The following is a 12,815-nucleotide window of genomic DNA, read 5'->3' as shown; positions in this document are numbered from 1 at the left end:
TCTTACAGAGTATAGAGCATATTTTTCCACTTTCTAAAATGCCCTGTGTTATCAGAGTTAACACAGGAATTCAGAGATAAACTTTGATTATGCTGGATAATTAAAGAAGATTATTAACTTACAAGGTCAAAGGGTAAAACGAAACAAACCTACCAAGAAAACAAAATCTAGTAAAAGAAAACTTGCGTCCTTAGTTCAAAAAATGCAGTCTCTGCTCTTATCCCTACACTGTCAGCCTAAACATGCTCTAAATTCTTAATTTGAATGTAGCTGTGAAGATCACCAATATTATATCAGGAAAACTACAGTCTAACTCATCTAACTCAATACAACAAAATTCACTGTCACGTCATGATAATATCAAAACTACTCCATAATCAGAAAGCCAATTTTCTGAAAATAGCTCTTTAATATATATTACAACCCACCAATGGCCCCAAATCACACTTGTTCGTATAATGGCCTTCCAACAGTCATTTTAGAACAATTTTTCTTACTCTTAAATTCAGATTAGCTAAATGTCAACAGATTTTTAGGGATCTGTTTTCTAGAAGCTTGAAAAGAAATGTATCATCATTGCCCATTCTTAACTAATACAGTTTGTCTTCTATACCCTGTCACCTGGGATAGAGACCAACCTAAAATTCTTGAAGGAAATGCTTTACGGTCTTCATCTAAAAAGCATCAAATTGTGGACCAGTATTAGGACATATAATAAAGAGGAAAAAAATTGTGTGCTTAAGCCAAAAGGATCCATGAATTTTGTTTTTTCCTTCCACAACTGGAAAGTATAGCAAGATGGGGAATACCTAATCCTGAATTCTACACCTCAAAGCAAGAAATACATGCACGTGTGTTGTTGGAAAAACACTGTACACCTTAGGTACTCAAGCTCCACATTCATGTAAAACATACCTGGATCAGTTGCCGATACGATGGCACCAAACAGCAGGCAATCTGTAAAGTAGAAATCTCCGGCAAGTTGTCCAGTTACTTTCATCAGTGTAACACAGCCATACATTATTGATCTGTTCAATAAACATATGTCTACTTTAGAAAAAACATCAACTGTGAAAGAAGTTAGAATACAATAAGAATAAGACGGGTCTACTATTAGTACTTTGTGACTAATCCCACATTTACTGCATGTCATTTAAATATCGTAATGCCTTAGCCTTAAGGAAAATTCAAAGAACTTATTACCTATATGAATACATTTTACTACAAAAGTCCTTAGACACATTCAAGAATACAATACTGCAGAAGTCAAATATGCATTATTTTAAAATTATAATTTGAAGGCTAAAAGTGTTTTAAGCTTCAAATACTCACCCAATTACAAAACAAGAAATTGCAGTTCCAAGAAAAGCGTATGCTAGGATTGACCCAAGGTTTCGAAAGAAATGTCTCTGATAGGAAAAAAGTTTTACTGTGTTAGAATATTCACCAATTATTTTTAAAAGAAAAGGTTTCATATTCTAGTGTACTATGCTAATATTAAATGCATTATCCATTAAAAGAAATAACTAAGAGAGACTTTTTGTACAGGCATTAAATTCAGCATCTCAAAAGGATCAGGAGAGGGAGAAGCGAGGGGTGAGCTGGCCATTTCTGAGCAGCAGCGATGGTAAAGCCCGTGGAGTGTAAGGGTGTTCAAAGCATATGAAATACAAAAGCACTTACTCTTTTCAGGCTATATCCTGCATAAAATATGATAGGAGGAAGTAATATGTTGAAAAATACTTCTGGATCAAAAGTAACCTGTTAAAATAAAGAGTTCTTTTAGATGAATTCGCTCAGAAATTTCTTATTACACTATGAAATGAGCAAAAAGAAAAAAAGATTAAATGTTAAACTGGTGAAAGGCAAGAACAGTACCACTGCGGTAACTGAAAAATATTTCATACAGGATAGCTGGTGTTCCACTTCTCAACCAAATGACAAGGAGATAGCATTGGAACAATCAGTTACATCCTATCTATGCAAAGTAGGTTAAAATGATAGTAACACTCTTCAAAATGAGAGAAAGTATGAACATGTCTTTGCTTTAAATAAAAGAGGCCCCAAACTGGTAACATAAAATCTGGGAGTACAGAATTATTGTTGGCAAGAGGAAACAGAGTTCTTGCATAGGTAACATCTCTAAGGGTATATAACATAATATAAAAAGTTTCTGTACAAATCAGATTTCTAGTCCTGACAGCCCATTCCTTTTACTATCTATTCCCTATAATAATACAGATGTCCCCTTCTGTTCATAAGGCTACAGTAGGATTTGACATGAACACAGAGCAGCTACACACATAGCCAAGCTAAAAGTTCATTTCCTAGAGCTTTTAAGGAACTAGAATTTTCCACAGGTAGAAAAAAGCTCTAGCTGCAAAGTAAAATTTAAGTTTGTGTGAAATTTTGAAAAGCATTAAAGATGGTCAAAAACACAACCAAGTAGCTGTAAAAGCCAAGTCCTGTCAATGTAGAAAGCAGACGTGGAGGCAAATGGTCAAGGGTGGATGAAAACAGAGATATGAGGCCCTGAGACACGTCAGGATGGGAACTATGAATGGGTCAGGAGAAAGCAGCTCCAGGAATGTCTGGGAGCCAGTAAGACTGAAACCAACCTACATCAAGTTTCATGCACACCATGGGACAGTACCTGATACTCAGGTTGAGGCCCTTATGAATCAAAGAAAGATTAAATTGTGCTCAGTATACAACACAAGGGCATCCCTCCTGGCTCAGTGGGTAAAGAATCCGCCTGCAACGCAGGAGACACAGGAGATGCAGGTTCAATCCCTGAGTTGGGAAGATCCCTGGAGGAGGAAATGGCAACCCACTCCAGTATTCTTGCCTGAAAAATCCCATGGACAGAGGAGCCTGGCAGGCTACAGTCCTACTGGTTGCAAAGAGTCAGATGGGACTGAGTGACTAAGCACTCTACAACACAATCAAGGCAAGAAAGAATTCAAAAAAATATTCATGGAATATTTTAGGTATTATCATATAAATGCTATGTGCTAAAGTACTATAAAACTCCAAGGGCCATAAGCAAATTGGAAGAAATATTTATAAATTCTGCTTAACTCAATACCGGTTACCATTTATTACAACTGTAAACATTACAGAGTGAAACAAAAACAATTACAGTACTTAGTTTCAATCAGAAAATCAAACTGTAGACATGACAATTTCCTTAGCACTGCATTACATTCATTCATTGAGGTTTTACTGCATTTGAAAATACTGATTATTCTAAATATCATTAAAAATTCATTATTTTTCTCCTGAATCACTTTGCTGCTATTATATACTTTTTAAAAAATCCAAAGGTTCTCTTTAATGAAGAACTTACCTTTCTAAGCATTTCATTATCTTGAACGTTATTGAGTTCATGTGAACTAATCTCTCCTTTCAGTGTATACTCATAAAATTTTCCACTAACATTTACCAATAAGGTAGTTGGGCTTGACTGCACTTCACAGCTCAGGGTCACGTTATTCACATCGCTTGGAACGTGAATGCCATATCGAAGCACAAGGCCCACCAAAAGACCTGGAAATAATAAAAGAATAAGCTCTGCTTTCATACAGAAACTACTTCTTGTGTACCCCACACATACCTCTGGATTAATAACAGAAAATCTCTTATGATAGTTTCCTGTAGCTCAAAATTCATTTTTAGACCAAATGCAGTTTACATTTTAAAGTCCTACTAAATTCACAAATCTAAGTGCCCAATATAACTCCAGTGACAGGAGGGGAAAATATCCCCAGGGGTAACAATGCATATTGTATTCCTAGATCAATATATAAATAAGTGATTAGGAAAGTAACAAAATGAGGAAATACCTTCAGATCATCTGTACACAGTACATGCTCCAAGGTGTCCCAACCTGACAGTATAATTATGTTAGAAATATGTTTACCATCTCCATCTATTAATACCAATTCACAAGTCCTAACTAACTTCTTGCTATTTTCTTAAGTCATTCCTAAAGCACTGCTGCTGCTGCTAAGTCGCTTCAGTCGTGCCCGACTCTGTGCGACCCCATAGACGGCAGTCCACCAGGCTTCTCCGTCCCTGGGATTCTCCAGGCAAGAACAATGGAGTGGGGTGCCATTTCCTTCTCCAATGCATGAAAGTGAAAAGTGAAAGTAAAGTCGCTCAGTCGTGTCCGACTCTTAGGGACCCCATAGACTGTAGCCTACCAGGTTCCTCCATCCATGGGATTTTCCAGGCAAGAGTACTGGAGTGGGGTGCCATTGCCTTCTCCTCCTAAAGCACATGGCTGGCCAAATACAATTTTTACAAACTGGAAAGTTAATGTTTGTAGATTGAGTTCTTCTAATACTAAAGGTTCAGATTTTAATTTTAAAATATGTTTCAAAATGAAAACATGGACAGAAGAACTGACTTTGACACTATGATATCTATGTATTATTAGAATTTTACCTGGATCATCATATTGATATTCAGTTATGCACAATGTTCTAAGTACTATAAACCTAGATTGATCAAAAATGTTTAAAAATGACTTTATTGTGATATAACTCAAGTACCACAAAGTTTATCCTTTTAAACTGTACAATTCAGTGGCTTCTAGTATATTCACAAAGTTGTATACTGATCACTACTTTCCAATTCCAAAACATTTTCATTGCTCCAAAAAGAAACCCTAGACCTATTAGCAGTCACTCTCCACTTTCCCCACCCCAACTGCCATCCCCTGACAGCCACTAATCTACTTTTCCTCTAGATAAATCTGCCTATTCCGGATATTTCATATAAATGGAATCCTACAATACATGACCTTTTATGTCTGGCTTCTTTTCCTTAGCATAATGTTTTCAGGGTTTATCCATGTTGTAGCATATATCAGTGCTTCATTTCTTTTTATGGTCAAATAATGCTTCAGTGTATAGATATACCTCAACTGCAAATTGAACTCAAACATCTGGAACTTTCCTTAACTCTGCTTTAATGGCATTTTACTTTCCTGTCTCCATCCACTCTAACTGGTCAGTCTTTCTTTTAATATATGTGAATGGACTATTATGCTAAGTAGGCCCACAGGGTTCACAAATGAAAACAAGGTCCCTCCTTCAAGTAGCTCTCAGTCCACTTGGCAAAGGGAGTAGGACATTAGGAAAGTCTTTCCAGAGGTGTCATCTAAGCAAGTAACAAAGTAAGAGAAAATGGTTTCCCAGGTATGAGGACTAGCAGTACATATCCAGTCACGGAAGAGTGAGAAAACATAGCCCATTCAGGGAATCATAAATAGTTCAGGATGGCTGGGATATCAAGTGTCAAGAGTTGAGGTGTGAAAGACTGGCAGGAGCTGAATCACGAAAGACCTTGCATGTTGGGGAAGGGAGTTTAGACTTTATCCTGAAAGCAAATGAAGCCATAGAAAGCCTATAAGCAGGGGCTTGACATCAGATTTCTATTTTAGCATGACTGGTCTAGACTACAGAGGTTCGGGAAGGTCAGATAAGAAGGCCACTGAGGTTATTCAGCACTAAGAATGCAGGGCCTAATCTAAGACAGCAGAGATAGGGAGAGAGGGAGATTTTTTAGAAAGTATTATCTTGTAAAAGAATTTGGTGACTGAGAAGACTGGGAGCAAGGCAGATGAAAAACTAAGAGGAACCTAAAGTGACTTGGCAACTAGATGGATAAGCTGGGCCAGTGAGTGAGGCAGGAGACAGATTTCTAGGGGAAATGTGCAGCTTCATTTTGGACATGTTGAGTTTGATGTACCTGTGATACATGCACAGTTGAGTATGTGGGATCTGGACCTCAAGGAAGGGGGAGGGTCTGGACTGGCGATATACACTTGGCAGTCATAAGATGGTTGAAGTCAAGTGCAGAAGGGATTACCTAGGGAGCAAACAAAGTGAGAAGAGGACTATGGATATATGCCCAGAGTTTTATGCCAAAATTAAGGGGCTGGTAGAAGAGAAGAAGACGATGAAGGAGTCTAAGAAAGAAAAGCCACAGGCATAGGAAGAACAGAGGAGGAAGTGATGAAAACTAGTAAATGCTGCAGCAAAGTCAAGGAAGACAAGCATTAAGAAGTGTCAATTGGGTTTGGCAACAAGGAGGTCACAGGTGACCTTGGTAAGAGCAATTTCAGTGAAGTAGTGGAGGCAGGAGCTAGGCCAGAGTGGGGAGTGATAAAGCAGAAATGGGGAGTGCCAGAGCAGTAGTTGGCTGGGAATGGAGGAGGAAGCAGCAGAGATGAAGGATCCTTCTCTTCAACTTATAGTCACATGTAATTTTCTTCTTTTAAATGAGCAACAATGAGTAACTGGTAACCAGTACAATGACATGGACTCTAAAAAACATTTTAACAAAGATTCAGATATTTGAAACAACATGATGGACATTGAGGGCATTATGCTAAGTGAAATAAGTTGGACAGAGAAAGACAAATACTGTATTCTCTTTTATGTGGAATCTTAAAAAGAATAAAACAAAAAACAAGCTCAATAGATACAAGCTCTGGTGGTTGCCAGAGGCAGATGGAAAGGGATGGGAGAAATGGGTAAAGGGGTATAAATTTATTTAAAATTTAATAAATAATAATTGAAAGATTTGATCTTGCTGTTTAGTCACTAAGTCATGTTCAATTGTTTTGTGATCCCATAGACTGTAGCCCACCAGGCTCCTCTGTCCATGGGATTTCCCAGGCAAGAATACTGGAGTGGGTTGCCATTTCCTTCTCCAGGGGATCTTCCAACCCAGGGATCAAACCCATGTCTCCTGCACTGGAAGGCAGATTCTTTACCACTAAGCTACCAGGAAAAGATACACTTTGAAAATATCTCACCTCCAAAAAACAAAATTTAAAAGTGATGGCTGGATACTGTGTTTGATAAACATAATCTGGGAGAGAAAAGGTTATCACTCCACAGTCATCCTGTCTATATGATATGGAAATAGCTCTTTTTTCTACTATCCCATAAGACCTCCTAATTAAGAGGCTCAGTAGTACTAAGTTGTCCCCTTACATTGATGCACAAAAATCACAGTTAAGCTATTACAAGCAGCAATAATATCAGCATAAATTCTTTCCTTATCCCCAAGCCTAACTATATAAGGAAGAGTACCCACAGGTTCTACTGCACCCCAACCCAATGCTGAAATGTCACTGTGTGTCCTGAGGAGGGCTCAGCACTTGGACAAATCTTATACCCTGGCAGTTAAAACACCAGCAAGGAGAATAATTACTTAGGTTGCAAAAAAATCAGATCTTCTTATTACAGCATCAGACAGCTGAAAAATTAGAATTTCTTTGAATAAAGTTGACAGATCAAGTTAACTTGGGCTCTGTGAAAGGTCAAATCCTAATCATGGAGTTAAGGCAATTCTCAGTAAAGAGAAAGTACACAAAAGGAGTGCTTTGTTAAGGGGATAAGGCAGAAAATTCTCGCTTCCTACACAGAGGCACAAAAAATATTGATATCATGACATTTAAAATTACCACTGTCAGGCAACAAAGTGTACAACCACAAAGAGATATCTTTCACAAGAGACAAGTCCCTCCCTTCCTACACATTCCTGACCCTCTTGTGCTGGAGACCCTCCCAAGGACTGAGGACTCAGGCCCTCTGGACCCAAGGCCCAACCACTGTATGAGTCCCATAGTGGAAACTGGTTTTTTAATGGATTTCAGCACATCCTTCCAGCTTATCATACTAGAAGCCTCTGATAGTCAAAAATATGGAAGAAACTTAAGTATGGCCAAAATTGATAAAGATTTCTACAGATTAAAAATATATGCATATTTGTATATGTGTGTATACATATATAATATTTATCTGCTTCTTGAAGAATGCTGTTAGATTCTGTCTTAAAAATTAATCCAACTATTATGAATCTATCACTATTTTCTCATCTATAAAATGGGGATAAATGACTTTCCCAACATTATTTGGCATTGACAAAACCAGAATTAAAATCTGCATTTTCTATTTCCAAAGTCTTTATAATTTTCTTATCACTTCCTGGCTCTCATGTCACTAACTTGTTCTCTGGTGGTTGTGTCTCCATTCTCTCACAGGTTTCCCTCACAACTCACTTTAAAACCCCTGTAACTTTAAGTATTAACTCCCTTCATATCTGATCTTATGAAATTTAATATAACATAGTGAAGGAGAAAAAGCACAAGTTTGGAGGGCAGATAGAAGTATCAATTCTGGCTCCATCAAGTTCTAGTCTGTGATTCTAGCGTAGATAATCTCTCATTGAACCTCAGTTTCCTCATACGTAGTGATGATAATACTAACATAGTTCGTTTTCATAAATAAGCTTTATCTCTTCGACATGAGGTAATATGTTTTAAGAGGCTAAGAGAATGGGGCTCTGAGGCTGACTGACTGAACTTCATACTTACAAGTTATGTTACTTCAGGCAGGTCACTGAACCTCCCTGTGCCCCAATTTCCTCATCTGTAAAATGGGAAAGATAATAGTACCCATCTTACAGGGTCGTTATGAGGTTTAAATGAGATATCTGGAGACCATCTAGCAGTGTCTAACGTTATAATGTTCAGTAAACACTTCCTATTCAGTCACTAGATTGTAAGTGCTTTGTGGGCAGGGAGGATGACTCATCTGTATTTTCCCATCATGTCTCATACATCAAAGACAATAAATATTTATTGATGAATCACATTAGTTAAACTTGGGACTCTGGATGCTGTAGTTTCAGGCAATAATAAGTACTGCTTCCTTGCTTTTTGCTTTTTATACCATCTAAAAGCACACTGCAGTTTTCAGACTTAGTAACGGTGACTCACTTTGAAGCTTCTTAAGCAAACTAGCCCAGTGAACAGAACACTTGGGTGCTTCAACATTGTTTGTAACTAGGCTATATTACAACCTAGAAAGTGACCACGTTGGCAATTTAATCTCGTTTTCTTTTTTTACCCTTGCTTCTCAAAAAGATAAAGGAGAGGCTTATTTTAAGTAGCATTTTTCCAGGATTTAGGTAGCTAAATCATCAGTGGACTGAATCTTGGCAATCTGGACATTCCCAGAGTAAGAAGTCTTTTCATCTGGAAGTAAAACTAAAAAATAAAGGTCTTAAAGTACTATATTAACATAATAGCTATAATGGTACAAGTTGTAAGAAAAGGTAAATGGCAGATGGTAATCATGACTAGAAAATGTCCTAATTTTCATGGCACTGAAAGTACTTTGAGCCTCACCTATTCTCAAACTGGATTTGGGAGTTGGTCAGGAGGCTGTTCATCCACAGCCCCCGATCACCCATATTGAGAAAATGGGACAGGCTAAAGAATGCCAAGTCATGGCAAATCAACCCGATTTGACACCCAGGTAAATCTCTTTTACTTTATATTCCACAAGAGACACCCTTGTTTTTTCTTCACACAACACCAACACTAAGGTACTCCATCACTTTTTATTAACTTAGAAACATCAGGGAAGGAAATCAGTAATCCCACTTTTCTCCTGTAGCCCAAGAATTAGAGGAGGTTAATGATATCAACTACCAAAGAACAAATGTTGTCAGGGCAATTCTAAGTCTCTATTTGACTTTTGTAAAAAATACTATGTCTGCCTCTTAACTTACAAGACTGAGTCAATTAAAAGAATCATTCTGAGCTTAACCTGAGAAAATGCAGTTATAACAGCAATAATAATGCAATTGAAACTCTCATTTAATGAGCATTTACTTAGGGGTCAGATACTGAGCTAAAAACATTTCTTCCTCACAATAATGCTACTATCATTGTTCCTAATTTATATATGACAGTGTAAGATGGTGAACTTGCCCAAGATCACAGAGCTATTGGCACAGCGAGATAGGAACCCAGGTCTGACTCTAAAGCATGGGCTAGAAATCACGGTGATGGTCTGTTTTTGTATGATACAAGAGCTAAGAATAGCTTTTAAATTTTTAAAGGTTTACAAAAAGAAAAACAAAACAAACATTTTCACAACACAGAAATGGATGTGATCCACAAAGCTGACAATATTTACTCTGTGGCCCCTTACAGAAACAATTTGCAGACCTGTGATCTAACCATCTTGAACCACTTTATCATACTCTCTCTCTATAGGAAAGAGGTTACAGTGATCGGTTCCTTATTTTAACACCATAATACTCATTTGGCATTTAATGGAATTTAAGATCCTTTATTTTCTTTATATGACTTGTTTACCCAAGAAGGGTAAGTTCTTTTAAGGTAGGGATCATATATTTCTTTGTATTTTCTGTGCATAACGTAGTAAGCTGAGTAGCAAATGTTTGTTGAGGATAGTAAATAAATCACACACTGTTATACAGAGAAATTAAACAGAGATACACAGTTTATCTGACTAACTCAGCTTAAGGAGTGCTGCAAATAGAATACAAAAACATGAAATATGAAAACCACCACCCAATATGTCTAAAATCTAAGAATCTTAAGAAGCAGAGATATTTTGCACACAGGCTTAGAATTTTATTACCTTACAAATGAAAAATAAAAAAGTAAAAAAAAAAATGAAAAATAAGTCTGAGTTCCTGCATTTTCCTGATACACACAGCTACCTTTCCTTGCTATGCTACCCTTGAGCTGCACATTCCAGAAGTCTGTATTTACTGGAAAGGGATGGGGGTGGGGGGGTGCGTGGAGAAACGTCTTTTTATGCCAAGGCTTCTCCCACCTAACTGCAAGTCTGAGACACAAAGCTCAACAAGCTCATCAGTTTAAGCCTGTTTCAAATGCAGATAATCTTCACTCATGAACTGCACAGAAAGGACTGTTTATCTGCCCTCTTCTCTCCAGCCATATATCCCCTCCTGGTCATCCTAGATTAAGACAGCAATATGCATCTTTTCCTCTCATGGGTCCCCAGCAGAGGCCAAAATGCCTCTGAGTCTGTGGTTTGATTTGCCCTTCTCCCCTTATGATCAAAAAATAAAGATAAATAAGAAATCTCAAAAAGAAAGCACACTAAGACACAAGAACTGAAGCCATTTACTCAACAATCTGTCAATAACCTTATGCCATCAGCAAGTCACCCATCGCACTATCGCACCCATCGCATATGCGTGGTGCTCCTAATTACTGTTTGGCGGAACTGTTCTGACCATCCTATAGTACAACACGCTGCCGGAAGATCTTTATCTCTTGTCCTTAGCTCGGCACGGCCTGAATTAGAAGAGTCAACCATATGTATTCATATCAGATATCACAAGCCTAGTACAATACATCAAGATGTCATCAAAATTGCCCTAAGCCGCCTTCGGCTTCTTTCCCGTACAGGTTTTTCTCAGCCTCCAAAAGACAGGGCATAGCAAGAGCTGGGTGATGGGGAAAGGTGGACTCTGGCTCCAAGGGAACGCCAGATGCTGAGCAGCAGAGATACTGCTGCAGCTTCAATGGACCTTAAACGAACTGACATCCCAGAGAAATGGATAGCTGGGCTGGCTTCCCCTCCCCCAGTCCTCAACCCAATCCGAGACACCGCACCCACTCCCTTTCCATCCTCAGTCCTGGGTCCCGAGCTCGGTAGGCAGAGGCGGAGAGGAGGGGTGCGGAAGAAAAAGGAGGTGGGGTCGGAGGGAAAATGGTGTGGACTGGCAGAGGAAAGGGGGGCGCGAGGCTGAGAAAACGGGGGACGAAGCTTAGGAGAAAATGGGGTGAGGCAGAGAAACGAGGAGTGAAGCAGGGAAAAAAGGGGGCGACGGAGAGAAACGGAGATCCGGGAGAAAGGCGAGGCGGAAAATGGAAGCAATGGGAAGGGGAGCGGTACGTAGGCCGAGCAGAGCCAGGAGAGGAGGTGAGGCAGCCGGCGGACAGAGAAAGGGGGAGCGCCCAGGGCAGACACGGGGTTGAGACACTTGCCATAAATCATAGCCAGGCCGGTTTCGTGCAGGAAGCGGGCCCGGCGGTGCTTGAAGAGCCAGATCGTGAGAATGGTAAGCGTGAGCAGCAGGATGAAGATGAGCAGGTTGGCGCTGTCCTGCCGGTGGCTCTCCTCAGCTTGCTTCTCTGACACGATTTCCTCGTCCATGGCTCTCGCTTCTCCGCCAGCGCCGTCCGAAGCCCCGGCCCAGCCAAAGACGCCCACTGCGAGAAGTAACCAGAGCGGCCGCGTGAGCCGGCGGGCCCGGGGGCCGCCGCCGTCGACGCCGCGGCGGAGGGGCGCCCGCAGCCAGCCGCGTCGAGCCATGACTCCCCCCACCGCCCGCCCCGCTCCTCACCCGCAGCCGCCCGCGGTCGGACCACTCCCCGAGGGCTCACGGGAAAGGGGCGGGGCCCCAGGGAAGCCGTCGGAGCGCGCGCCGCCGCCGCCGCCGCCGCCGCTCTTAAAGCGGACGCGCCACTCCCAGCTCGCTGGGCCTTATGACTTTGGCCTTCTGTCCCCCGCCACATCAGCTTCCCCCCAGGCTCCGCTGCCAGGGAATGAAAGGCCGTCGAATCTAGTCCACCGCCTTCTGGAAAAGAAACCTGGGTTCAGCGTAATCAAAGCAGTGGCAGATTGTGCTCAGTCTAGTTTGATCCTATTCGTAAAGGTCTCAGAGGAATGGATCTTTCATAACCCATCTCAACATTGTCCCCCAGTGTCTCTTAACAGGATAAGAAGTTGTCCTCTTGGGAAGGGCCTAAATCTCCATCTTTAATTTAAATTGGATTCTCCTTGTTGTGTCCTCAAAGGGGGGGAAAATAGCACTGTAATAGTTCATAAATAATTGACTCAAAGGCAAGGATTCTGCGTGTGTCTTTATGCTCGGCTTTCTTTACACGTAAACACCCGATGTAAGTCATCTCTTACAGATAAACTCCTCAATCTCACAAA

At 40.3% G+C, this 12,815-nt stretch overlaps 1 protein-coding gene across 1 annotated transcript in view; it reads right to left on the bottom strand.

The window, feature by feature from the left end:
- The window catches only part of SLC9A6 (solute carrier family 9 member A6), a 50,865-nt gene extending 38,656 nt beyond the window's left edge, over positions 1–12,209 (bottom strand). Inside the window, exons 1-5 of the mRNA XM_055563095.1 lie at positions 11,861–12,209; positions 3,350–3,549; positions 1,684–1,761; positions 1,333–1,409; positions 916–1,028 (exon numbers count right to left, since the gene is read on the bottom strand). Coding sequence (XP_055419070.1) covers positions 916–1,028; positions 1,333–1,409; positions 1,684–1,761; positions 3,350–3,549; positions 11,861–12,188 — 796 coding nt within the window. The 5' untranslated portion in view covers positions 12,189–12,209. The remainder of the gene's footprint in view (positions 1–915; positions 1,029–1,332; positions 1,410–1,683; positions 1,762–3,349; positions 3,550–11,860) is intronic.
- Between the last annotated feature and the right edge of the window lie 606 nt (positions 12,210–12,815).

Source organism: Bubalus kerabau, chromosome X (assembly GCF_029407905.1).
Source record: "Bubalus kerabau isolate K-KA32 ecotype Philippines breed swamp buffalo chromosome X, PCC_UOA_SB_1v2, whole genome shotgun sequence".
NCBI classification, from domain to species: domain Eukaryota; kingdom Metazoa; phylum Chordata; class Mammalia; order Artiodactyla; family Bovidae; genus Bubalus; species Bubalus kerabau.
Note: the sequence above shows the minus strand (reverse complement) of the source record. Positions and strands in the feature narration are given on the sequence as shown.